This window comes from Liolophura sinensis, chromosome 10, assembly GCF_032854445.1.
Source record: "Liolophura sinensis isolate JHLJ2023 chromosome 10, CUHK_Ljap_v2, whole genome shotgun sequence".
NCBI classification, from domain to species: Eukaryota; Metazoa; Mollusca; class Polyplacophora; order Chitonida; family Chitonidae; genus Liolophura; species Liolophura sinensis.
Genome location: NC_088304.1, coordinates 22,442,666 through 22,468,671, shown reverse-complemented (window position 1 = coordinate 22,468,671; position 26,006 = coordinate 22,442,666). Strand labels below are relative to the sequence as shown.

At 38.7% G+C, this 26,006-nt stretch overlaps 2 protein-coding genes across 3 annotated transcripts; one reads left to right on the top strand and one right to left on the bottom strand.

Annotated features, from left to right (window-relative positions):
• Positions 1 to 1,537: 1,537 nt before the first annotated feature.
• On the bottom strand, positions 1,538 to 20,780 carry LOC135476107 (major vault protein-like). 2 transcript variants are annotated; one of them, XM_064756009.1, is made up of 15 exons: positions 20,681 to 20,780; positions 15,092 to 15,312; positions 13,627 to 13,822; positions 11,967 to 12,090; positions 11,030 to 11,256; positions 10,360 to 10,485; positions 9,643 to 9,753; positions 8,761 to 8,886; positions 8,356 to 8,505; positions 7,143 to 7,384; positions 6,504 to 6,701; positions 5,406 to 5,547; positions 4,874 to 5,085; positions 3,351 to 3,594; positions 1,538 to 1,924 (listed from the first exon to the last, which is right to left on the bottom strand). In XM_064756009.1, the coding sequence occupies exons 2-15, from the start codon at positions 15,229 to 15,231 to the stop codon at positions 1,589 to 1,591; spliced, it is 2,574 nt and encodes an 857-aa protein (XP_064612079.1). In that variant the 5' UTR covers positions 15,232 to 15,312; positions 20,681 to 20,780; the 3' UTR covers positions 1,538 to 1,588. The 2 variants fall into 2 exon arrangements, with proteins under 2 accessions (XP_064612079.1, XP_064612080.1); XM_064756010.1 differs by lacking the exon at positions 20,681 to 20,780 and adding an exon at positions 16,689 to 16,795.
• Positions 20,781 to 22,906: 2,126 nt separating this feature from the next.
• On the top strand, positions 22,907 to 25,498 carry LOC135476321 (X-box-binding protein 1-like). The gene is made up of 3 exons (XM_064756315.1): positions 22,907 to 23,216; positions 23,714 to 24,043; positions 24,572 to 25,498. Exons 1-3 carry the CDS (start codon positions 23,053 to 23,055, stop codon positions 24,750 to 24,752), a joined length of 675 nt encoding a protein of 224 aa, XP_064612385.1. The 5' UTR covers positions 22,907 to 23,052; the 3' UTR covers positions 24,753 to 25,498.
• The last annotated feature ends 508 nt before the right edge of the window (positions 25,499 to 26,006 follow it).

The following is a 26,006-nucleotide window of genomic DNA, read 5'->3' as shown; positions in this document are numbered from 1 at the left end:
TATGTCATCCGTGGACAGGGTGGAGGTGGGGTCTACAGAATAGGGAGGTGGGAGGTGGAAGGTGATCCTGTGAGTACAGCAGGAATGAAGCAATCGTTTCCCTAACTTAGTGATGGAAACTGTAAACTGAAATAGCCAACATCTCCGAAACATTGTGACTGATTGAGGAGAGTGTTACAAAGTGTCGCTAAAATGTCTGCACACTTATAGTTCTTGTGACTTTGGCATCGATAAATTAAACAAAATAAATGCTGTTCATGGATACTTTACAGTCAGAAATATTAACATAGATTTATTATGTCAACCTTCTGTTAAGGTTTTGATTCAACAAGTCACTTCATATATAAGGGGAAAAACAATAAAATTTAATTATAAAAATAACACTATATATGTATTATTGATCCAAACAAATAAAAAGAAAAGAGGATACAAAAAATATTGGCTTCATTATTTTTTTCCACAGCATTTTTTCTAGTGGTCCATAAAATGTTGAGGCCTAAGAAAGTTATCACAATGAAATGCTACATCTATATTCATGCACATAGTAAAATTCAAAGCAGTCATGATTGACACGTTTTCACAGGCTTCAATAACCTCTTTATATCACAGCTCTGCCTCAAAACATCTTTTAGAATACAGAAGCAATGAACAATATGTCTGAAGAAAAGACTGTGTGATCCAAATTTGCAAATTACATCACACGTATATATTTGTTAACAAGACTGTTAAATCTCTGTACAAGAGTTATAAGTAATAATCAAAGCCACTGCATGTCCTAAGGGCACAGGTAATTTTCTTGAGCACTTATAAGCAAGGAAACATTTTTTGGTCAACAAAATGTTTAGCACACCTGAGCCATGTTCCCAGGTTAATAGATCAACAGAGGCTCAGTACGCATAACAAACCCAGTTTATCTACATGACATCTACATGTTTAAACTTTCACACGATAATTCATCAACATTTTTTTTTTTTTTCAACATTTCCACGTATCTAATTACACAAGATAAAATCGCTGGGTGCAACATCACATAATTCAACATGGAGTTATAATAATTTTTAACATTCAGCAGTCTATTCACAATTCATACATTATTCGTCTTAAGCTTTGCATTTTTTTCCGCATTTCATAATATTTATACAAAGAAAACAGCGTCTTTATTTACAAGAAAAACACAACGTCAAAAGACATCATATACAACATGTACACTACACTACCAAAAAGTTTCATTCTCTCATCACCGCACAGAAAAGTGTCATCAACTCCTACCTGTATAGAGAACTTTCATGGTCTACTTTTGACAGCCTTCCTGGAGACTGTTATATAGATGTATGCCAATATCACTCCATTATGGCCGCAAAGATGTTCTTCTAAGATATGATGATGATGTGCATACCCTCTATAATAGGTGTGGCAGGAAAAGACACAATCTTGTGTGCATGACAATTTACATACGGCAGTAAGCACTGTACCTCAAGTCCATACATGAACAAAACAATATGTTTATATAAGCTTTTTGACATTAAGCATTAATTCTTTTAGGAACAACGAGTTTAAGAAATGCATGCAAGGTAGGGGGAGTCTTGTTTTACTCATCAATGTCAGATTCATCTGCCCTACGTCGGCTGGGCACCATGCCCCCAATCAGCCCCTGGGCAGTGTTGAATAGGTTAATGGGGCTGCTGCCATCAGTAATGAGCGTGGACTTAAGTCCGAGTGCACCAAGCATCTTCACCTGCATCTCAGGCCCGGAGACTGCGATGGCACGAATTGTGTCGGCACCAATAGAGGTCACGATGTCCTTGAACTTGCCGGTCTCGATGTCGGCCATTTCCCTAGCCTTTTCCAGCTCAAGATCGTTCTGTTCCTTCAGGTACTTTGTCTCGGCCTCTCTGGCTCGTGTCAATCTTTCCAGCTCTGATTCCTGCACAAAAACCAAATCAATCAAGAATCTTTACCGTCTGATGTTTGTAATGACTTGATCTGTGTTATGTACCATAATCAAGCATATTTTATACCGGCAGTCACGTAGGTGGAAGAGCCATCAGGTACATGATTTGTTTTTTTTTTTCGTTGATTGGAGTTTTACGTTGTTTCAAGAGTATTTCACATATATGACGGTGGCCAGAATTATGGTGGGAGAAAACTGGGATGTTGGAAACCCACAAACATCTGCAACCTGCTGCTCCATTGCCATCAGTGTCTGGTGTGTCTCATTTGATTGGTGCTCAAAGTGATATATTTTTTGGATTTTTTCACTTACAAAATGACAGCCTTTTTAACCCTTAGTGCTCCGGGGTAAACCATCAACATCTGGTAATTTACTGACAAACTTTCCAACACGTAACATACAGACAGACTACACCGATGAAAAAGACTGGGTTTTATGTGAATGTTAAACCACTTATTGTCCCGACAATAACTGGTTATTGTCATCAAGGCCCCAACAATAACTGGTTATTGTCATCAAGGTCCCGAAAATAACCGGTTATTGTCATCAAGGCCCTGATAAGAACAGGTTATTGTCATTAAGGCCCCGACAATAACCGGTTATTGTCATCAAGGCCCCGACAACAACAAGTTTGGGAAAATTCACACATTCAAGAAATTAAACCCACACCTCATGTGTCTCAGCAACTAAAATGCAAACATCTTAACACAAAAGACAGCACCAGACTACATGTGTACATGCATGAATAAAGGATCCCAAAGGAAGTTGAAAAAGCATAACTTATTGTCCTTGCGATACTGGATAACTGGGATATCGCAGTTCAAAGTAATCAATATCACACACATTGAGAAAATGGAAAGTACCATCATGTTATCAGTTTTGATCTATCAGGCACCAAGTTATCTATATCAGCTGGGAAAACAGTGGTTTCTGCTTACATCAAGAGAATTGGTAAGAATTCCAGATTAAGTATTGATTTATCAAGTTACGCAGCACATCAGAAAAACATGGCTTTGGCAGTTTAAGGTCTCTCTCCGCTCCTCTTCCTGAATAACTCAGGTTACTACAAATCTTCAAACTTTTCAACCACTAAAGCACTTTTTACCTGGAATTTATGCATACAATTATAATGGAAATTATGTTAAAATTATGTTAAAAACTGTGCAAAGAAATAATTTGCACAGTTTTGCAAGCTTGTGTCTTAAAATGACACAAGCTTGCAAAACTGTGCAAATTATTTCTTTGTGATCCACAGTTCTCCCATAATGTGTCTAACTACTAGTTTCAGAGCAGGATTCAAATGTTAAAGAATTAGGGTTTATCATTTGTTATCTTTCATTTAACAACCTGGCAACTATCAGCTAACTGGGTGTATCTAGGGCGCAGTACGGGTACTTACAGCTTCAATTTTACAGGCTGTGGCCTTGAGCTTAGCTTGATCTACTGCAGCCTCTCCTTCAATCCTGGCAGATTCAGCGCGGGACTGAGCTTCAGCCTTAGCCTGCCCTGTGCTCTCCACGGCTGCACTCTGCGCCTGCAGCTCCAGCAGCTCGCGACGGGATTTCTCTGCTTCTGCCTCGTCGTTAATCTTCTGTCTCTCCAGACGACCTTTGGCCTCTTGCTCCAGTCGCTCAGCCTCATGCCTGATGGACAAATTGAAAATCAAGTTTATATGAAGACAGAAGAGATGGTTTTACTCGCCCCTTTTGTAAAAAGATTTGGGATGGAGACAGGCAGCGTAGAAAGCAGCTAGTTCCAACATGCCTGAAGACGAAGGAGTATTTTCTATCATGGATATACTGGGAATAGGAATCAAGCATTTTTCATTTTTTATATGTATTGTTGTTTAATTTTACTTGCTTTTTGTTTAATGCCATACTCAACAATTCTTCACCCTTCATTTGTAGAAAAGGTGGAATACAAACGGCAAGTATCTACAGCAATTCTTACTTTCAAGGCAGATATTAGTGGTGCTGAAACATACAGACTACATTTCTCTCTCAGGTTTTTTTTCCAGAAAAGTCATATCTTGTTCATTAGATGGACTGACATGAAAAAAGAGGAATTGTGCCTTTCTGTTACACAGGTTAAGTGAGTGAGTGAGTGCTTGGGGTTTAACGTCGTACTTAACAATTTTTTAGTCATATAATGACGAAGGAATCCTTAGAGTGCATGTAATGTGCCTCCTTGTTGCAGGACGGATTTCCATCGCTCTTTTATCTAGTGTTGCTTCAATGAGATGCCTTACCGAAGGCAAGGAAGCTGCACCGCCTGAGCCATTATACTGATACAGGTCAACCAGTCATTGCACTATCCCCTTCATGCTGAACGTCAAGCGAGGAAGTTACAACTTCCTCTTTTAAGGTCTTAGGTGTGACTCGAACCAGAATTGACCCTGGATCTAACGCTCCCGAAGCAGAAGCTCTACCAACTGTGTTCGCTGGTAAGCCACTGACAGCTAACTTTTTTACACAACCAATACCATCATATAGCATGTATGTGTCAAATCAAGACATCCAAGATGCACAATGTTACATGAATGTGCTTTTAACACATGTATCTACATTTTCCACTAAATCTGCATTTAAATTATCAACATGGCATGTGTACCATCAAAAAGCAGGTCAAAAATGATTCATTTGACTGGTGTTTCACACTGTGCTCAAGAATATTTCATTAATACAATGACAAGCAGCTTTATGGCTGAAGGAAACTGGGCAGAGCCTAGGGGAAACCCAAGAGCATCCACAAGTTGCTGGAAGATCTTCCCACTGAAGACCAGAGAGGAAACCAGCATGAGGTGGATTTGAACTCACAGCGACAACATTGGTGAGTCTCCAAAATCATTGTGCAGCACTAGCGTGCAAACACCTGGGCCAAAGAGACCCAGGTGAATAAATAAGAGTGTATGATTGGTCAGACCTTGCTGCGGCCTCCTGGGAATTTGTCGTGATCTCTATGGCCAGTTGTACAGACTTCTGCAGTGAGTCGCGCGTCCGCTGGTCCACAGGCTCCACTGATTGGATGTCTATACTGGTGATCACCAGGTTGTTCTGCATGAACTGAAATCTGTCACGGACCTTCTGCTTATCGTCAAAGCCAAACACCGAGGATCGGATGATCTTGGCTGAATTCTGAAGCACCAAGAAGTGAAAGGGAGTGAAATACTATGTCCTGCATCAGGCGTAACTCAAAGACTGGGCAAAGATCGAACTTTTCGGGCATCACACTAAGATTACGCCGTACATTTTTTTTTTTTTGGTATTGTTTAACACTATACTCAAAAATATTGCATTTGATAATGGCAGTCAGATTTACTTGTGGGGAAACCTACCTTTAGCAATTTACTGGCAAACACTCCCACATGTGAGATATTGGTAGATGACAAGTGATCTTTGATGAACAGTTTCATTTTGAACACGACTTCGGAAAAAGTCCTTGAAAAATAGCTTACCTTGTGGAAATCGTCAAATTGCACCTGTGCCACTGCACCTCTGACCCGGGACGCAATTGCTTTACACGCGTCACCTACGAAGTCTGGCACACTGAAGATCTTAGCAGCAATTTCATCTGTTTTCTCCTGAACTTCAAAATGCCTGGAAAAGAGGAAAGTATGAAAGCCATTTATTACTCGTTCACATATCGGAATAGAGACGTAGGCAATACTTCAGATGGTTACATTCTGGCTGTTGGAAGTTTCATTTCTGAGTTCAGTACTCTGTTGTTAAAGGCATCAATTTGAGTCATTCTGGCTTTTAAAAAGGCTATATCCTAGATCTTTGGCAAGACATGAATATTCCCTAATGAAATCAAATTTTCTGTTTACCATAAACAGATCAAATAAACATCTGACTCGAACCTATACTATTTATAGTATAAAAATAATTCTAAATACTTCATGAATTTTTCGAATTTTACTGCTTACTTTGAACAATAACATGTAAACAATGAAGTAGATATTTTGTGAACGGTAATTCTTTGGGCTATTCTAAAATAGTAGGGAAAATTTAATTGGATTTGCATTGATTTTTCGTAATATTTATTGTTTAGCGTTTTTAAATATAGCAAAACTGGAAGCCTTTTGCTTAATCATTAGTGTGACATCACTGTCTGAACGGCTCCACCAGCTGGCAAAGACAAGAACATGTTCCGGACAGGTTTAATCCGCACTCGACTCTTGTTCTGGATGTGCCGAACGTCCAGAACTGTGAAGTGAACACAGTTTACAGAAACCACACAAAACTATATCAAAGTAAGTGATGCTATTCTGCTACCTGCCACGTCTCCTACATCAGTCAGACAGAAGCCATGAAGAGTAGTATTAAAACGCAGACTCTCAAAAATGAAGGGTTTCAAAATGGAAGACTCGTATCGCCATGATTTTACACGTTTACTTCACGTCACAAATTGTCGGTGAAGCTTCCATTTTTGTGCGAAAAATTAACGGCATGTACATATGCTTTGCCTGTTTAATATTCCTCAACTTTTATTGCACGTTTCAAATTGCATACTTTCAGGGCACCATTTTGCTCAAAGTTCTATGTAAACTTACCAGTTGTAGGAAAGCTGAAGTTGTAACCGAGCATGGTCAGCAGTCTCCACGGTGATGATGTCTGTACAGAAATCTGGTCCCAGCAACAGGCACAGGGATTTGATGACATTAGGCTTTTTGGGCTTCCCTCCTGACAGACTTAGCTGGGTGAACTGTTCATCCGGACGCAACATCACCAGCTCAGGTCCAAAAACTACCCTGTATGTCAATAACAAGATTACTGATTCATCGATTTATTGACTAACAGACATTATAGTTGAGTGAACTATTCATCAGGCTGTAACATCACCAGCTCAGGTATAAAAAATACCATGTATATCAATAACAAGAGGACTGATTGAGCGATTGCTTTGCTGACAAAGTTCATTGACAAACTTTGCCCATGTTCTATATTGTATCAAACCTACAGGCTAGTTCAAACAGGAGATCTGTGAAGTTAGTGAGCAATAAACTACAAGTGTAGCGTTCTGTTTCATTATAAATATATATGTTACTGTTTATGAATGTTTAAATGCCACACAGAAACATAGCAAAGAAAGCTTTTGCTGTAGGACACCTTTACTACAAGAGCTTAGAGATTTACAGCATGTGTGCATTCCTTATGTTGAATCTGGCTGCCACTGTCTTATGGTCACGTACCTGGCTTTCTTTGCCTTGTAATCATAAATCTGTACAGCAGCATTGTGAGGCACCCTGAAGGTCACGACCCTGGTCTTGTCGCGTTTCATGGTACCTTCCTGCTGCTGCGGTTTTCTATCACTCCTGTCCGCTACAGGGTCGCGACCTTGCATCAAGAGGTTTTCTACGACAGGTGGCAGATCTTTTTCCCACAATTCCTCATCCTGGTTGAGCATGTAGGTTTCGCCGGTAATAGCTCGGACCTAAATCAATAGATTTCAATCTAAAATAAGTCAATGGTAAGACAAAGTGCTGATTATGATTCCGCAAAACAAAACCGTGCTTCAAAATACTGATATTTTCCAGATGATGTCTTAAGCTCAGCAGGCATGACAGCTTAAGACGCGACTTAACTCAACACATCAGAAGTTGTTCTCAGCTGTCGATGGCCATACAGCTTAAAGACTAAACCAGCATTCACATCATAGCTGGATCTTAACCTTGTATGTATGCCTAGCTTTAGCCTAGCTGTCCTCTTTCAGTTTCTACAACATGCATCAGGGATGGCATCCTGCTTACAGCATAAATATGCTGCAGAAGCTATGCCTCTCAATTGACATAGCACAGGCTGCTGACACTGAATTGATCAAAATTCAATGCCAATGTACAACAAAACAAATATGATACCCAATACGTGACTGCCCTGCTAACTATGAAACAGTCTATGGCATAATGGACATTTGACATTAAAGTATAAAGCACAAATGGGAAATACCCATCCAAACCATAAACACTTAGAAATACATTTAACTTAATTCTATATCACATAAACTTAGCCATACATACACATATATATCAATATACCAGGATGCTCTACCATATCGATCAAAAGTTAATAACAATGAATCAGGTCATCATGATATTTTTTTCACCATGAAGCACAGAATTTGATGTCAGAAAAGCTGTTTTGCTTGCCTGGGTATACATTATCATATATGAAAAGAAGCCAACAAGATTTTTTAGTTTTATCCTGGTGAACTATTAAACCCTTGAAATGGTTCATACATTTGACTCCACATTATTCAGTGAAAAAACGTCTTTAAAATGAAGGTATTTTTTTTTTTTGAAAACTTTTGAATTTTAAATGGGATTTTGTTTTTAATCATATTTCCTAAAACATCATGGCAGAACCTATGGTATTGCTGGTATCTACATGTAAGCTCTAAAACCTCACCTTTCCATTCTTGATATTTCTGATGTAAATTCCCTCGTTCTCGTCCAATGGAATGGCAGTTCTCTTCATGACAACATCAACCTCGACAGGAGGGACATATTCCTGAGGTCCTCTGATCATCCAGCGGTCACCAGGCTTACGTTCTGTTGTCTACAACAACGACAACAGTGGTTAATATAAACTTGCTCCACACAGTGAAATAGATACCAATATACACCACTATTTTCTGCATTTGTGAGTTCATATGCTTTGCTATCCAGGGCTGGATGGTGGAACCCTGGGACAGACAAACAGTACAAAATTAAATTTTGATTTTCCTTGGAAAGGGGGAATAACTCTTAACCATTTTATCATTGATACAAAAGAGGGTCGGGTGGGGGGAAGGGGGTGTTGATTAACTCTTACCGATTCCTTTTCCTTGAAGCTCTCGTTAGCCTTGATGATCAGTCCTTCATCTTCTCCCAATATGAACACATTCTGGATGCCCTTCTCCAGTTTCTCTCCAGGCATCAAGAAGAAGGAAGTTTCTCCCTGAAAACCGATGACAATATAAGTTTCCAGAAACAAACCATAATACGTGTAGTCTACGTTATAAGAAATTTTTTTATTTCTCCCTTAAACAGATGAAAATACATGCTTTCAAAAAGAAACCATAACATGTGCACATGACGGAAGAAAACTGATCAATACTGAAAACATTTCAATATGATTCTATGGTAATGTAGAAATACTGTAATGTTCACATGTTCATTTATTTCCAATGGTAAACATTTCTCATTTTCAAAGGTACCCGTATCAGTATTTTAACCCATTCTCAGCAATATACATGTAAAACTCTTCTGTTTAGTTTCGTCCAGGTGAAAACCGGAAATATGTTATAAAGAAGTTATCTGGGTGGAACTTTATGTCCAATGATATAAAATCACAGACCTATATTAAAGTGCCAGTGTAATAAACAGGACAGAACAACTACAGAGATCAGTATTGGCATAGATGGGACAGACATTAGTAGTGTTGAAATTGGAATATTACATTTTCTTTACTAGCCTTTTGGAAAAGTAAAGACATGAGCATGTTGTTCATTAAATGGTCTTACCTTGTGAGATACAAGAAACTCAGTATTCCTGCACGAATTACATACATACTGGCTAAAAAAAGGAGACTAGGTGTCCCAAATTTTAGAAGAAACAGGTTATTTCCTATTATATTTCCATACATGTTAATGGCTTCCTCATTACACATGCTAGAACTATCTTTATGTGATGAAAGGTTGGAACATTCGGTTACCTTAACGAGCTTCTTGCGTCCGAGCTGAGGCCTTCCAAGGTCGTCCACGGGGTCCAGGATAACACAATACTGACGGTTACTCAGGGTTGTGATGTTCACAACACCCACCACCTACACAACACACATGGCATAAGAAGAATTGCCTTTTTTGGAAAGACATTTTATCGTTCTAATCTGGAAAGTGCATGTGACTTTGCTTTTGGTGATATTATAGTCATTTTAATACACTAAAGTCATGATATCAAGCCAGTTTTACAAAAACCAGCTTTATTTATTTCTTTTATTTATTTGAGTGTAGTTTTACACAGTACCCACACATACAAAGCACAGCTTTAAGTTGTATTTAAATTGGAATTTACATGTAAACTTCATAAAGTTCAACCAAAGTCTGATGCTCTCTAAAACTAGTAAACATATATCTATGGTTTAAAATACCTCAAATAACCAATAATGGTGTTACTCAAAGTTGAATTTTTTTGACTGCATTAATGAGAATCTCTATACCAGAGTGCTATTTCTGGCTTAAAAGACACTTAACTTCGCTTGCACTGTTCTCTCATTGATAACAAAATCCTACTAAATCGCAGAAATTGCATGTATATCGTCTGAATCTTACACATACAATACCAAGTTGTTACATTCCTACAGCAGTCATATAATTTCAAGCATAAACATCACAATTAATTTTAATAGAAACATGAATTCCTTGATCTTCACCTCTTCATAGACTTGAGGAATGTGGGTTTCGGAGTCCTTGAATGTGATCAGCCATTCCTCTCCACTCTTTCGCGTGGTTCCAAAATCATCCTTAAATGTCCGTAAAGCTCGAACGTGAAGAGCTTTCTGAAACACATGAAGCACCAAGAACCTGCATTCCATGTTATTTATGTATAGGCAACTAGCCTGGCCACCGGAACTGTAGTCATAACTTCATGAGCATTTGAAATGCTTTAAAAATGATTTGATTTTTTTAAAAATTTATCACTTATAGCCAAAATGTTCACATGTCAGAAATGAGTAAAACACTGAAGCTGCTTTCATAAGAATTAACTTAAATATTCACTTTGTACAGTTAAAAATACATTGTTATTATACATGTATAACAGCAAATCAGACCACTGTCCACCCTCGTCCAAATTCATCAAATTTTGATAAACTTACCCATGTTAAAAATCATGTTTAGTTTTAACCTATAATTAGAAAACTGACCACAGAGAGTTAACAGAAAACAGGGCCTCAGCCAGATATGTCATTAAGGCTGAAGACCTGTGTACACTCCAAACTAAACTTGGATGTATTACTGAACTGTGACTTCCCCACAAAACTGTACCCTCAGATCTGTTTGTATTAGTGTTATGGCCTGTGGCTGCCACAGGTGTGTTCTCACCTTTTCTGTGAGCACATAGGCATTCACAACATCGACCACCTCCTCATAGGCCCCAGGTAAGTAAGCACCTGTCTTCTTAACAAGCCACTCTTCACCTGTCACCCTGGAGTCACCCTCCCTGTCCACGCACTCTTTGCGCGCCCGCAGACGAATGGCCTGGTTAGGCTTGATGACAGTCGCTCTGATCGTTTCCTCCACTATAACTTCCTTACGAGGAATGTAAGTTCCTAATCAAAATCAGACAAACAAAATTAGCAATATTTTAAAAAACTGACCTCTGTTTTAACCACAAGCACTCATGATAACAAAAAATCTAACCCCCTCCTCCTCTCCATGACAAAGTTACTGATCTTGATGGATTCTGAACATTCTTTTGGTCTTGGAAAAATGTTTCGAGTTTTATCTTGATGGTAGGATGATACCTTATTTATTTATTTTATTTATTTGATTGGTGTTTTACGCCGTACTCAAGAATATTTCACTTACATGACGGCGACCAGCATTATGGTGGGTGGAAACCGGGCACAGCCCGGGGGAAACCCACGACCATCTGCAGGTTGCTAACAGACCTTCCCACGTACGGCCGGAGAGGAAGCCAGCATGAGCTGGACTTGAACTCACAGCGCCCGCATTGGTGAGAGGCTTCTGGGTCATTGCGCTGCGCTAGCGCGCTAACCAACTGAGCCATGGAGGCCCCGATATCTTATTAATACCATATATACATGTATAAGTTTCATTAACAAAAGCAAGATTTTATGAGAATAATTTTTTTCTAAAAATTCTCTTTTCAAGTGAAACGAAAAATCCAAGTTTACATTGTCAAAAAGAAGGTAAATCCCAATGATGAAACTGACAGGCACATGAAAGCTGAAGATTCAAATGGTTACCTGTCCTTAGCATGTTCTTTACACGAATGAAAATCATTTTGTATTTGTACCTGGTCCTTCAAACAGCCACTCATCCCCTGCTACCCGCTTCTCGCCGGACTCGTCCTCAAAGTCTAGAATAGCTCGCAGTCTTAGCGCTGCATTAGCGACTACTACTTTCAGAGGTGTCACAGCCTAAAAAGAAACAAATGATTTATTTATTTATTTGATTTGAGTTTTTCACCATACTCAAAAAGAGTTCACTTATGCTAGTATGACAGCTACCAGCACTTTGCATCATTAGCTTCATTTGTTGTCCGATGGTGAACATCACACAAATCTACTCAAACTTATTCAGTGCCAGTTGGTGAATGCGGAATTTAACTTGGTTTGATTTGGATAATGTACATGTAAGAAAAGTTGTATTTGCCAAAAAGATATACCTTGTTAACTACAGAGTCATTCACTGATCTACAGCATGGTTAATCAGGTGTCCCTATGTCATGTGAGTCAAGCCTGATTATATTACATATGCTCCAGTGTCAAGGCCTGTATGTTTTAAAAGTAGGGTTAAGCGATGAGGATAAACATTGCTTTCCTAAATTGTAATAAACATTCCATCATATTAAAACTGCTGTAGTTAGTTTCAGAGGATAATTCGGGAATAAAATATTTTGTCTAGTTTCCCATTTTTCCTGGCGTGATGTTATGCATGATCCTTGCGCTTTGCTGACGTATCACCGTAAATGACTTCAAACATATGCAGCCAGACCACTAAAACGTACAGGTACCTGACGGCACAGATAACTCTGACAATCTGGATAGGCTCCTCAAAACAGGAAGTCCAAAAAAAAAAACAACAAAAAAAAAAACGGATACCCACCCCATACAAAAGAAGTGAACGAAACTCGACAACAAACACTGTTAAGAACAGCCCTATGTCATGTACACAAACTGTAAGTTAAAGCCTTTGTAAGGCTATTGTGAGAGGTGAAACTAATATCATACAGCCCTGAATACACTATTACATATGTACATTGCTCTAATGTAGCCTACTGCTCTGCTTGCATACAGAAAACATATATGGATTGCAGGGTATGATACTTAAGGATAATACTGTTCTCGAACCGGGAAGTTTGTTATCCATAAGAATCGTCATGCGGCCTTACAACCTACACCTACCTGCACTAAATGACCATAAATCTCGTCCATAACTATCTTGCCTATTTTTCCTGATTTTCCGAGTTCTGTTGATTTTAGAAAGGTGTTTTAAGGTTTGCTTGGAACATAGGATGACATTCTACTAGAAAATTGTAAGTTTCAGAACCAAAAATGATATTTTGTGACATTTACTGACCTCTAATATTGCATTTTTGTATTCCAAATTTTTTAGGTCATTTAAGGTACCTCTAAACGCTCTTAATAGAAATCATAGGATTTAAAATACTGCGGATAAAAGTAATGCCAATACAATTAACTTTCCTCTATCTTCACTTTAACAAATTGTTGCACATGCAAACAGATTTGATTGGTGTTTTTACGCCGTACTCAAGAACATTTCACTTATACGACGGCAGCCAGCATTATGGTGGGTGGAAACTGGGCAGAGCCTGGGGGAAACCCATGATGATCTGCAGGTTGTTGGCAGACCTTCCACACGCAAACAGACAGCTTCCACATGTAAATTTTTGTCAAGTCTACTTTTCAGCCTGAGCAAGCAGAATGACTCACCAATTTCAAAAGCTCGCCAGGGTAGAGAGGGAAGGGCTCCTGGGCAAGCCTGATCTCTTGGTCAGCGTGAGCGAGTTTGGCTTGACCGCTGGGGTCGGTCACTGGCTTGTTCTCCTTGTCTTTGACCACAGGGTTCTCGATGACACAGTAGTGCCGGGGAGGCACTGTGATCATCTTATCCGGGCCAAACACCACCCTGACAAGTATACATGTCACACTACATAGTACAGTATGATTTACATGGATTTATTTATCTGACTGGTGTTTTACGCCAATACTTAAGAATATTTCATATTATTGATCATCACCACGTCACACCAGTTAATACATCTGGACCAAATTAAATTAATAATCCATATACTGTCTAATACAGAATTACTTCATACCCATACCACACAAATCATGCAGATGCTGTCTAATTTTGAAATACGCCTCATGTATATATATATATATATATATATATATATATATATATATATGTGTGTGTGTGTGTGTGTGTATATACACACATATATATATATATATATATATATATATATATATATATATATATATATATACACACACATATATGTATATATATATATACATGTATTGTGACTTGTAAGTTTGGTACATGTATACATCATTACAATTTCTCGGCTTACTCCACAAAAATGGCTAAGACGCTTCTGGGGCCAAACTGCATTTAGACGGGAACCTGCATGGACCAAAATGTGCAAAATGTTGCATCGATCTATATTGATCAGTTTTGATCAGGTAAAACAATCGTACTGTACTGCACCTTACCTGTAGCATTTTTTGAAGCGATAAATTTGGCCTTATTCTGACCTTTAATATATAGGCCTGATTAACTTCTAATCAGACAAACTTGACTATTGGAGTCAAAAGTCTTTATGTGTTTCGGAAAGTGACCACACTTTAGGTGAAATACAGAAGTAATGATTAGTTTTAAGTAACAGGCCATCAGTTATTATGCTTGACATTTCGAGTCAACACAAGCCAACGCTTGACATTTCGAGTCAACACTAGCCAACGCTTGACATTTCGAGTCAACACTAGCCAACGCTTGACTTTTCGACACTAGCCAACGCTTGACATTTCCAGTCTGTGTAATGCACATTTGGACGTGTTTAGGCTTAGCCTCACCACCGATTTCTTCTGCGGAACTATTTAATCAGCGCTCATCATTAAAATTGTGTCAGGTGTTGGAAAGAATAACTTTGTGCATGCTTCACATAAAGATAAGCATGTGTATAAAGTAATATTAGAAACAATGGCTGTGGAAGTGTGTTTCTGTTTTCTGACAAGATATCCTGCCTCATCAGCGTGACCCCAGTATTGTTCAAGATTTGTGAAAAAAATTTAATAGTGGTTCCAATGAACCATGTTAAGCAAAACTAGAGAATGGCGCATGCACTGTACATAAGGAGTCTGGAAGAAGAATTTGTAAGATGGTGCGTACCTCTCATTATCCTGGCGGATGTATGTCTTTGGCCCAGTCTCGACGGTAGTCACATTCGTGTTCTGGTCGAGGACATGGAGGTAGTAATATGGAGGGATACGATAGATGGACTCATCCGATGCTCGCTTCTGGGCGGCCATTTTGAGTTATATCCCTGGCAACAATTCCTATATGATGAAATGCCTAGTCTTCAAAAGTGACTCCAATGGCTACCTGACTTCCTGAAAATACATGTATATGAATATTTATGACACTTAGATAAAACAAAGAGAGACTACATGTAATTGTCATAACACAGCTTTAGTATGACAACTACAAATGTACATAGCTAAATCTGAAAAGAGTCATGTCTCATACATGTATCCTCAATTGACATATCAAATTTTGCAGCTTACTAAAATCACAATTTTTTTTGACAAGAAAAAGTTACAGGTTAAATATACGTGTACAAATGCGTGCACTGATAGATGCTACCATAGCATACACACCATTACATTGTCACTTAAGAAACCACACATATAGACGTATCCATCACAATACCAGTTTTCCTATGTATGTTTAATTTAATACAGAAAAAAAGTTACACAAATAACACAAACACTAAATCATAATCACTCAATCCCTCAGACACGAGAAATCACGTTTGTAGCAAGTTAAAGATTATACAAGCACTATCGTTTCCCCTAAACCATATCAACCACGCAAATATACAAACGTACATGCCAGCTACTTGTGACAAGCTCCAGACATTCTTAATCCATTCGCAAATCTACTGATGTGTGTTTTCAGCGGTACTTGACGCATTTCTAGAAACGTCAATTTACTACAAGAAGCTGCATTGACTGCATGTACAATGCATTCATACAACAGAGCAGCTATACGTTAGGCATGGACATAGCAACCACATGTATATATTTTACCAATCACCTGTGCATACAATGTACCTTAATCGACTGGCAACACTGTTTCTGTACAGTTTGTATTCTCACAGAATTTTTTCCCCAAACAAAAAAAAAAAAACAATTTCTTATAAAAACAGAAACTGAACATATAGCATAAATCTCCTATATTCCAGGTACAAGTACAATATACAAGTATACATTAATACATTTATATAGGTGTCTATACATGCAATACTGTAAATCTTCAACCTATTCAACCACTAAAGCACTTTTCTTTTCAGTCAAATTCATGCATACAATTATTATAAAAATGATGACAAAATTGACATCTTTGGATCAATAAAGATGCAAGCTTCTTAAGACTGTGCAAATTATTGGTCTACACCCCAGAGTTCCATCAAAATGTTTGAAAATATTCGTTGCAGAGGTGGTTGAAAAGGTTGAAGAAATAGGGTACATGCATTCTGTATACCTGCTGGTGGTAGGTCTACACATGTGACTACACCTGAGGTGACACACCTACCTGACCTGTTTACCTGACACAGGCGCTCTAAGCTCTGAGCTACCTGCCTCACTCCAACCCTACAGCTTATACGTATAAAATATTTACAATAGAACAGCATTTACAATCTACAAGGCCAAGTTGGAATGGGCAAGCCTGAACATGCAAGAACAGGAAATAGTTACCAGCCTACCTCTGCCATAAAAGCTCTCACATCATATTTTCCTCAAGCTGCCTGTAAGCCCATGTCCTGGTTCGCTGGCTAAGTCAGGTTTGGCCTTGTGAAAAACAACCGGCCTAACTTTATATGTGTGACAGGGTATTGCTCAATTCCCTCAAGAACTGGGCGAGTCAAAACTGAATTTGTGCTGATCTGTCATGGTGCAACTTCCCTTCCATACTACATTTACACTGTATGAGTATACACAATGTGACCCGGGCTGATGGGAATGTGGTGCAACACTTGTACCGTAAACTCTCTACTAATCCAGTCCACCAACAAATAATTATCCCTGTGCTGTTGTTAGGACTCCAACATAGATGTACACGTACTTATTAATCAATGCCATCATAGCCAGAGTTTTTATACAATACACATGAACTCACTCTGTAAATTGCCAATGTATTTGGATATGGGCTTACAACTGCATGTAGGAAAATGTCAGTACACAAACTGAGAGTATGATTGCATTTTTGTTCAATGAGCATGTCAAATATCTACATGCACGGTTCAACACACATGTATCAGCCTTATATATTAGAACTATGCTGTTACCCTAATTCTCCTGAAATTTTGGATGGATATTAGTAGTGTTGAAAGTAGAATATTACATTTCTTTACCAGCCTTTTGGAAAAGTAAAGATATGAGTTAGATGGTCTAACCATGTGAGAAAAACAAAACTCAATATTTCTACTACAATTACATATATATTTACTAAAATGAACAGACCATGTGTCCCAAATTTTAGAAAATAGGGTAGTATACAACAGCCAATTAAAAATATGCATTTTACACCAAATGGGGGCCTACAATTTTACATCAATTAATTTAGGTGACATTGGTTATATTTTATGTTTTACAGGTAAGCCAGCACTAAAAAATCCCAAAATGAGATAAAATAAAACTTATTTGTCCAATTTTAATAGTTCTTATGATTATCTCGTTTACCAAAGCTTTCCAATCACGTAAATATGTTTTCAGCGAGAACAACTGGCACAGCGTACAGTCAATTTTTCCAACCAATTAGATGGTTTTTTTTTTCCCCGTTTTGGTTTTATTTTTATACCTTCCGACGATACTGAAAAAATATTCATCATGCCAGTAAAACAAAAAGTTAAATTGTTGTGGCCTTATTTACTGCAACATGATCCAGTTTTAAAACCGTCAGAGTACTAAACCTGATCCACTTGAGGCACTGCAAGGGTCACATCCACACTCACTCGATGCAACCCTTTAATTATCATACCACTCGTCTACATTTATTAACTGATCGGTACAAAATGCTGACAATAGTGTATCAGAATGTCAAAATAATTCATACACACAGTACCAATACAAGTGGCTCCTACTACTGTAATAACTATAAATACTTCTGTTGGCTAATTGCAAAGCGAACCAAAATCCACACAACATATGTTTTAATGACTAAAAGCAGACATGCCAATACCTACAGTCCTTCACCTTGTAAATGCTGTGTACATTAACATCAATATCTACTATGTCCATTGAGAGCACTTGGCCGGGTTACCATTGGCAACAGTAAACAAGGTGCCCTACATCTTTATTGTTCCTCTGGTGTGCTAGCTGGTCCCCAAATTCGGAGCTATAACATATTGCTTGCTCAGCATAGATTTAGCCATAATTGAAAACCATGCAGGCCATCTCATTTCTCTCTTCTTTTCCCTATCTCTCCCATGTTAATTTCTTCAGAACAGGGTGTCTCAAAGACACTGAGGACGTCTCCCACTAACTTAACCTGCTGCTCATATGCTGATCAATGTTTATAACACACTATGATCAATGTTTACAACACATTATGAACAATGTTTACAACACATTATGTACAATGTTTACAACACATTATGATCAATGTTTACAACACATTATGAACAATGTTTGTAACATGTTATGAACAATGTTTATAACACATTATGAAAAAATGTTTATAACACAACTTTATGTCAACTCATCATTATTAGTCAATTTCAGGATGTCATAAATGTATATAAGGAATACATTCAGGGCTTCATTTACTGCATGTTTTCAACAAATCATAATGAACAACTCTCAATGGCATAATACTGAAATTTTGTGCTGTTTTATACAGTAAGTAGCTTAATCCATGTGGAAATAATCATGTACAACTACGACAGTGAATATGCATTTAACCATGCAATTAATGCAAGACTCACCCAATTTCTTCTGATTTTTGGGACACCTGGTCTGCTCATTTTAGCCAATATATATGTAATCGTAGCATGAATACTGAGTTTCTTTTTTCCTCACTTGGTTAGACCATACAATGAACAATATACTCGTATCTTTACTTATTTATCTAGGCTGGTAAAGAAATGTAATTATCCTATTTTCAACACTACTAATATCTGTCCTAAAAAATCTAAGTATTAGGGTAGTGTGTCTAATTAAAGCAGGTGCCAGTGCTGTGAAATCAGGCCAGGGTTGTAGCACTTGACATTTAACAATTTTTACTGACCTGTTCATATATCTAGGCTCCGAGTTCCCTTATCCATGATAGATTTACTTATTTGATTGTTACTTAACGCTGCCATCTTCATATCAGAAAATGGCAGGCCTTATCACGGGACAGAAGTTGTGTGTTCCATACATTTGATGTTTTACACTTTAAGTCACGTTTAATTTTAAGATTTAAATTTTGTAAAATTTTGTTGCAGCTTTATATAAAGAGCCCTTTACTGGCCATTTACTGAGTTTATTGGCAATGTGTTTCATTCCTATCTCCTTGCTGTGCATCAGGTTTCAAGTATGCCTGATGACACATGTCACACACAATCAGTCCCAGAGAGGAACTGCTACACAAAGCTACACAAATTCTAAATCTACATGTAACTGTTCCGCTTACATACAACACCATATTGAACTGCTCACTATTACAGACATCTATTCAAACAGTATGGCGCCATTACTTTGTATGTAGTTACATGTGCAGGCCTATGTGGTCTTGTAGTCAGCCTTCTAGTACAGCACTAAGATCCGAGAGCCTCTCTCCAATGTGATTGCTGTGAGTTCAAGTCCAGCTCATGCTGGCTTCCTGTCTGGTCGTGTGTGGGAAGGTCTTGCAGCAACCGGCGGATGGTAGTTGGTCTCCTCTGGGCTCTGCTCAGTTTGCTCCCATTGTCGTAATATACGTGATATACTCTTGAGTAAGACACAAAACATCAACCAAAGGCCACTGTCCACAACTGGGTGCTAATTTGAGGGCGGGCATTCTGTTGGGGCGAGTGTAGCGGTACACATCCTGAAATCCGAATGTGGCTTATTCTTCCCAGCTTTGTTTACACAAAAATAATGTGGAAACTAAGCTTAGAACATGGTCAACTGATCTCAGACCTAAGGTGTGTCCTGTCAAGAAGTATTCATAATTACACAGTGCAATTAATGCAAACTTAACCCAGATGCGGCAGGCTCTCGCTGAAAATAATTTAGCATAAAAAAATGAATAATATAGCTTTTAGGTAAGAAATCTTTTCTGCAATAGTAATCAGAATGTGCCTGGCCTTCAAATACATGTATGTTAGTTTAAGTGTCTTGCAGTAGCCTACTTTAAACTTTAGAAATTGGCAAAAATCAGTATTTCGCCCATGTAACTCCATGTTCTAGCTTTATCACTTACTGCCCCTTGCCAGGAACACAGGTATTCGAAACTATGATATTCACCTTCCATCTTACCGTACATGTACATTGCAAGTTATGGGTCCTAAATAATCTGATATTTAATACGAACGCCTCGTGGTTAAAAGCCGATCATTATGGGCGGCTGCTTGACACAGTGTCTCAGTGAGACTCACTGACAGCTCAAGAATGAGTTGCTAGGGACGTTGTTGATGCTGCAAAACATGAACGGGCAACTACGCCAAATCCTGACACTGCAATAAATTATTTCATCAACCAAATGTAATCTTTCTACCTCAAAAATAAGTTTTACCTATTCGTGAATTATGCCGATCTTCGCAGACAGCTAGCCGGAGTAGAACTTCCTTCTCTTTTTAACAGTCTTTGCACGAGATTGTGCAAGATGTGACTAGTACCTTGTTCATTATAACACTGCATGGAAGAAGGTAAGAAAATGTACGAGCAGAATTTTCTGACGGTCCAATCAGAGTGCTTTGATGGGGCGTGTCATGGCTATTTTTAGACGTAAGCGGCACACAAACCACGTGGATGTTGTAAATAAGCGTCACTGTTAATGGTGGTCACTGGCAGCGCAGTTTAGCCAGACAAAATGAACATATTCATTTTATTTGATTGGTGTTTTACGCCGCACTCAAGAATATTTCACTTATACGACGGCGGTCAGCCCGATGGAAGCCCACGACCATCCGCAGGTTGTTGGAAGACCTTCCCATGTGCGGCCGGAAGGGAAGCAAGCATGAGCTGGGCTTGAACTCACAGCAACCACATTGGTGAGAGGCTCTTGGGTCATTACGCTGCGCTAGCGCGCTAACCGACTGAGCCACGGAGGCCCCCGAAAAGAGTATATGTTTGTCTGCCATTTCAATTAAAACCATGCACATAGAAACAAATAATGTCGCTCTTGAAATTATATATTACAAATACAAGTTGGACAGAGACGTATATATACGTTTTCTGTTGTGCGCAGGTCACTCCCATTTCCAGTGGTGGATGCCCATATATGTCAGATTTGCTCGCGACCACTCTAATCTTATCTTTTAACCTTTTTTTTTGAACCGCTCTCTACTCCTTAAACCGCATCTCTCGGTGCTTTAACTTTGAATGACGGCTCAAGAATACACATGTACGTCTATGACTATCTAAGGTCGCAGAAACTCCTGGGCATTAGCGGCCCGGGGATCCTCGGCTAATGTGCGAGAGTAAACTTTGAAAAGTCTTTCATTTGTAGCATGTCACGTGTGCTCTCCAGACCCCATTTCTAGGTTCCCTCGCCTATGTGCGGTGATAGTTGCCCCCACCCCGCTCCCCGACCATCACTACCACACATACAGCGTTAATTTCTGGTAAACAAAAAAAAAATAAAATAAAATAAAATTACATATATGACGGAAAGTTTTTGTTGTGTTCATTTTTGTTTCTTTTTTTTTCCTGGGGGGCGGGAGGCGGGGGGGGCACGTCAGTGATCTATTTTCCTTTTTGACCCTGTTTAAGTTATTATGGCAATGTATTTAGAAGTTTTTTCTTGGACCTCCTGATGATGCATTTAAAATATACTAACACCTAACACGGCATCTGGACGCCCGAGTCACTAATTTTCGAAACAGTATCTCTAGTCCAAGAATTTTTTTTTAAAATTTAAATACTGGCACTGGAAGTTTATCTCCCACAATTGACTAGTTATGTTGTTTCAATTGTTGCATATATGTTACACTTCCTGTTGGAGAATACGTCTTTCCATGAATAGAATATGGAAACATCTCAAAATTACGTAGAAAACATACATTGGAAAAAAATAATACGCCAATTTTGCCAGAAATTTTGTTTTCTGAGTGATGCTAGAATGTATTCTGTTATTGGAACGTAATTCTGTGTATTATATGAAATGAACATAATATGAAGTTACTCTAACACAATCATCGTGTTGAATTAATAGAATATGTACGGTATGCTTTATTTCACAGGCTAATCTGCTGTAATAATACATGCTAGCATAAATCAGAAAACAGACTTGAATTTAATACATTATTTTTTGAGGGTACTACAAATTGCACTAATCAACCACCGTGTATGTACAGCAGCTGTGAATCACAAATATTTAGATTTCTTTCTTGCTTGTTAATCGAATACAGGAGATGACAGATTGCATCAACCGAAAGCTGGTCTGCAGGCATGCACTGTGCAACTTCGTTTCTTAAAATATGACAGCGTGTAACGTGTTCGAATGACGTCAATTCTATTTTTAACACTGCAACGTTGCATCAGAATTTACCTAGGAAGTAAAACCTCGCCCCATTCACTAAGTTAACAATACTGTATTTTAAACTTTGTAATGCATTTGTACTGTTATGGACATATGAAAAAAAAAGACTTTTTTAGTTGCATAATGAGGTAAAACTTTGTGAAATAGATATTACTGGAAATGACAGAGTTTGTAACCCAGAAGTGGCCTCATGTTCAACTAACTATCACGTGGTTTGTGACGCAATTCAGGTCGACCAATCAGAACGTGCCACGGTGGCTTATCCAGAAAGCTCCGAAAGAGATGCAGCAGAGTAAAAGCAGTACACGCAAGATGAGATGACAAATAGCGAATTTTCACGGGACAGAAACACCGATGTGTGTCGATTCCAAGGTGGAAATTGTCTTTAGACACAACTGATCAAGATGACGACTAATTTGACCCCGAAAACGATAGTGATCACGACAGTTCGCCGACCTGCCAGCAGCTTGTCTGTGTCGTCTGACAACTCCGACGGCGACATGGAGACGGCTCCACGGAAAAGACGGCGGCTCACTCACCTTTCTCAAGACGAAAAAATCATGAGGAGGTAAGACAAAAGTCCGAAAATCAGCCAGGGTTAGACGAAAAAAGGTGTCGTTAAGATTTGTGAAGACGCACACCGTAAAAAACATTTGAAAAGTTTCGGTAACTTTCGTTTCAGGATTCAGTGTAAAAGTGACATCGGCCGCTTTTGGCTGAAGACTTGTAAACTGGCTTTGATTATTATTGTTCTAGATTTCATTCCAGTAGATTGCCAAAAGTGCCATGTGTGTGTCTAGTTTGTAAATATAGCCTACAAATTAACCATTTTGAAACAAATTTGGGAAACTCTAGTTTATTAAACTGCTCCATCTGTTTCAAACAAACCGCTTAATCAATACCGGTAGTTCATAAAACTGCCAAACGAAACAGGAATATGATGCAATCAGAACAGGAAATGTATAGTTTGTAAGACTTAAACATATAATATTTTTCGAGTGAGATGTTTAGCAAGAAAATGTGTTGATCTATTTTCTATATTTGCCATCTGTTCATTTCAAACAGGAAAATGAAGAACCGAGTGGCCGCACAAACAGCAAGAGATCGTAAAAAGGCCTTGATGACAGACCTTGAATTCCGTGTGGCTGAACTAGAAGCAGAAAACAGAAGGCTACAGAAAGAGAACAGCAGCCTGAAAAACAAATCTGGCAGATTGTCCGAAGAAAACCAAGAACTAAAACAGCGCCTGGGCCAATTGGACAGCAGTCATGTCCCCACCAAGAAAGAGCTTGAATCCCCTGAGTCAGCAGTACTCAACGTTCCTCTGCAGCAGGAGCAGATTCAAGCTCTCTCCCACTGGGTGACATACTGTCTGAGCTTCATGCTGACAATGAGGTGCGTGCAAGTGCAAGAGTTCTAAAATGCAGGATGTACTGGGATAGGATAATGTAGGGATCAGCTAGCAGCTCACATGGTAGAGAATATCATGTCTGTTCATTGAATAATCTGTTTCACACCTGAGAAGGGGAGTCTGACATTTGATCAAGTAATATTCCCAGAGTTGTCTCAAAGATGAGAAACTGGTCAAAAAGGGTCCAGGTTTCATATTAAGGGATCTGGGAGGAAGGGGCCAAACAATTTATTAGAACTCGATCATTCTCAATTGAAAATTAAAATACAATTCTGACACCAAAATGCAAAAGGATATTTTGCTGTGCCAGGTGAAATTTGTTTGTCCTGCTGGAGTATTGGTATGTTCAGTCCATGCAGTGTGTATATAATAGTATCAGCATGTCTTGTGTTTTCTGTGATGATTTTCTGTATGGTTTGATATCTTCAGATGCATTTGTAAATTACTGATGTAGACATAATCTGCTTGAATGTTGAAACCTGTTCTAATTTGCCTCTCTTTTTCCATTTCAGTCTGACTTTTTGCTTAGCTTGCTCCAGCAAATCACAGATGAAGCAAGCCAAGAAAAACCTGGAGACTCAAAACTGGGAGCAGATTGCACCTCTGGATTTGTCCCCAGTGAGACGGTCATCAGCACGCAGCCTGAAGTGGTGGGGCCCTCAACAGAGGAGCTGGAATCCGTCAAAGAACTGATCAAATTTGACCATGTGTATTACAAGACGCAGAGTGGTACACCTGTGACCTTGGTCAAACAGGAGACGGAATGTGTGAAAGAGGACACAATTCAATGTGACATGAATTCACTGTGCAAACAAGAAAACGAAATTCCAATGGAAACCAGTGACCTGGTTCTGGAAGATTTAGAGACTCTCTTAATGCAGGCCGTCCCTGCTGAACCAAAGGAGAAAACCAGTAATGTTTCACAAGGGGAGACAATTGTGGTGAAATCAGAAAAACCGAACAGTACTCAACAGAAGTTTGTACTCGCTGACATACCCGAGATAGAGTACACAAGTGCTTTGTCTCCTGAACAGTCTCTTGGATCTTTTTCTCAATCTGTAATGGCTTTATCCCCATTGTCTGTGTCCTGCACTGATTCAGGTTTCAGTGACTCCAGCAGTGATGTAGACTCTCCCTGCAGCAATATGACTCCAGCTCTTGGAGATGACCCGTGGGAAGACTCCTTCACAGATCTTTTCCCAGATCTTCTGTGAAAAACGCTGCCTTGAAACTTTTTATGACTGAAAATCATATGTGTGTAAATAAAACTTTCCATAAATATATATATATATGTTAATATATGATCATCACCAGTCCAAGCTGTTTCGACCAGATTTTGACCACAAAAAGCTCTCATCTCCTTTAATCATGGCTATTTTGTGGTTGTAGTTTGCAATTGTTTTTTCTTGTGAAATAAAACTGGTAGTGAAGCAGTAACATTGTGGATTTGATATTTTCTATGTGCGTATTAGACAGATTGCACTAGATTTTTTTAGACAAGACTTCTTGTCAATTTACCTTGGAGTTTTAGTCTAATTTCATGTAAATGCTTAATTAGTAGCAACTTGCAAGCCCCTAGGCCCATGGCTTGAGCAGAATATACTATACGGCAGTAGTCTAGAAGTGTTGTCCTCACATTTGAAGTACCTGTGATATAAATAGTAACCTTGCAAAGGAACCGGGAAGTAGAGTGAGAACCTTGATATTCCCATTTCGATTCCATTTTGTAAATACATGTATCTGCATCTGATCTATCAATTCATTTTAAACAAAACCTGCAAATTCACCATTACTGTTTCTATGCTTCTCTGAGTTGAAATTGTGCGGCAATGACATTTCATATTATGCTAGTGCTATGTTTATGAGTTACTTGTGCACAAGGAGGCCATAGCCATCCAAATATCAGAGAAATACTGGAAGGAAGGGCATGGACAATGCACTGCACAA

Coding starts and splice junctions, on each gene's coding strand:
- LOC135476107 (XM_064756009.1), bottom strand. CDS start 15,231: ATGGCCGCCCAGAAGCGAGCATCGGATGAGTCCATCTATCGTATCCCT. Junction 13,823..15,091: donor ATCCGCCAGGATAATGAGAG/GTACGCACCATC, acceptor TATACTTGTCAG/GGTGGTGTTTGGCCCGGATA. Junction 10,486..11,029: donor CCTATGTGCTCACAGAAAAG/GTGAGAACACAC, acceptor CATGTGTTTCAG/AAAGCTCTTCACGTTCGAGC.
- LOC135476321 (XM_064756315.1), top strand. CDS start 23,053: ATGACGACTAATTTGACCCCGAAAACGATAGTGATCACGACAGTTCGC. Junction 23,217..23,713: donor GACGAAAAAATCATGAGGAG/GTAAGACAAAAG, acceptor CATTTCAAACAG/GAAAATGAAGAACCGAGTGG. Junction 24,044..24,571: donor AGCTTCATGCTGACAATGAG/GTGCGTGCAAGT, acceptor TTTCCATTTCAG/TCTGACTTTTTGCTTAGCTT.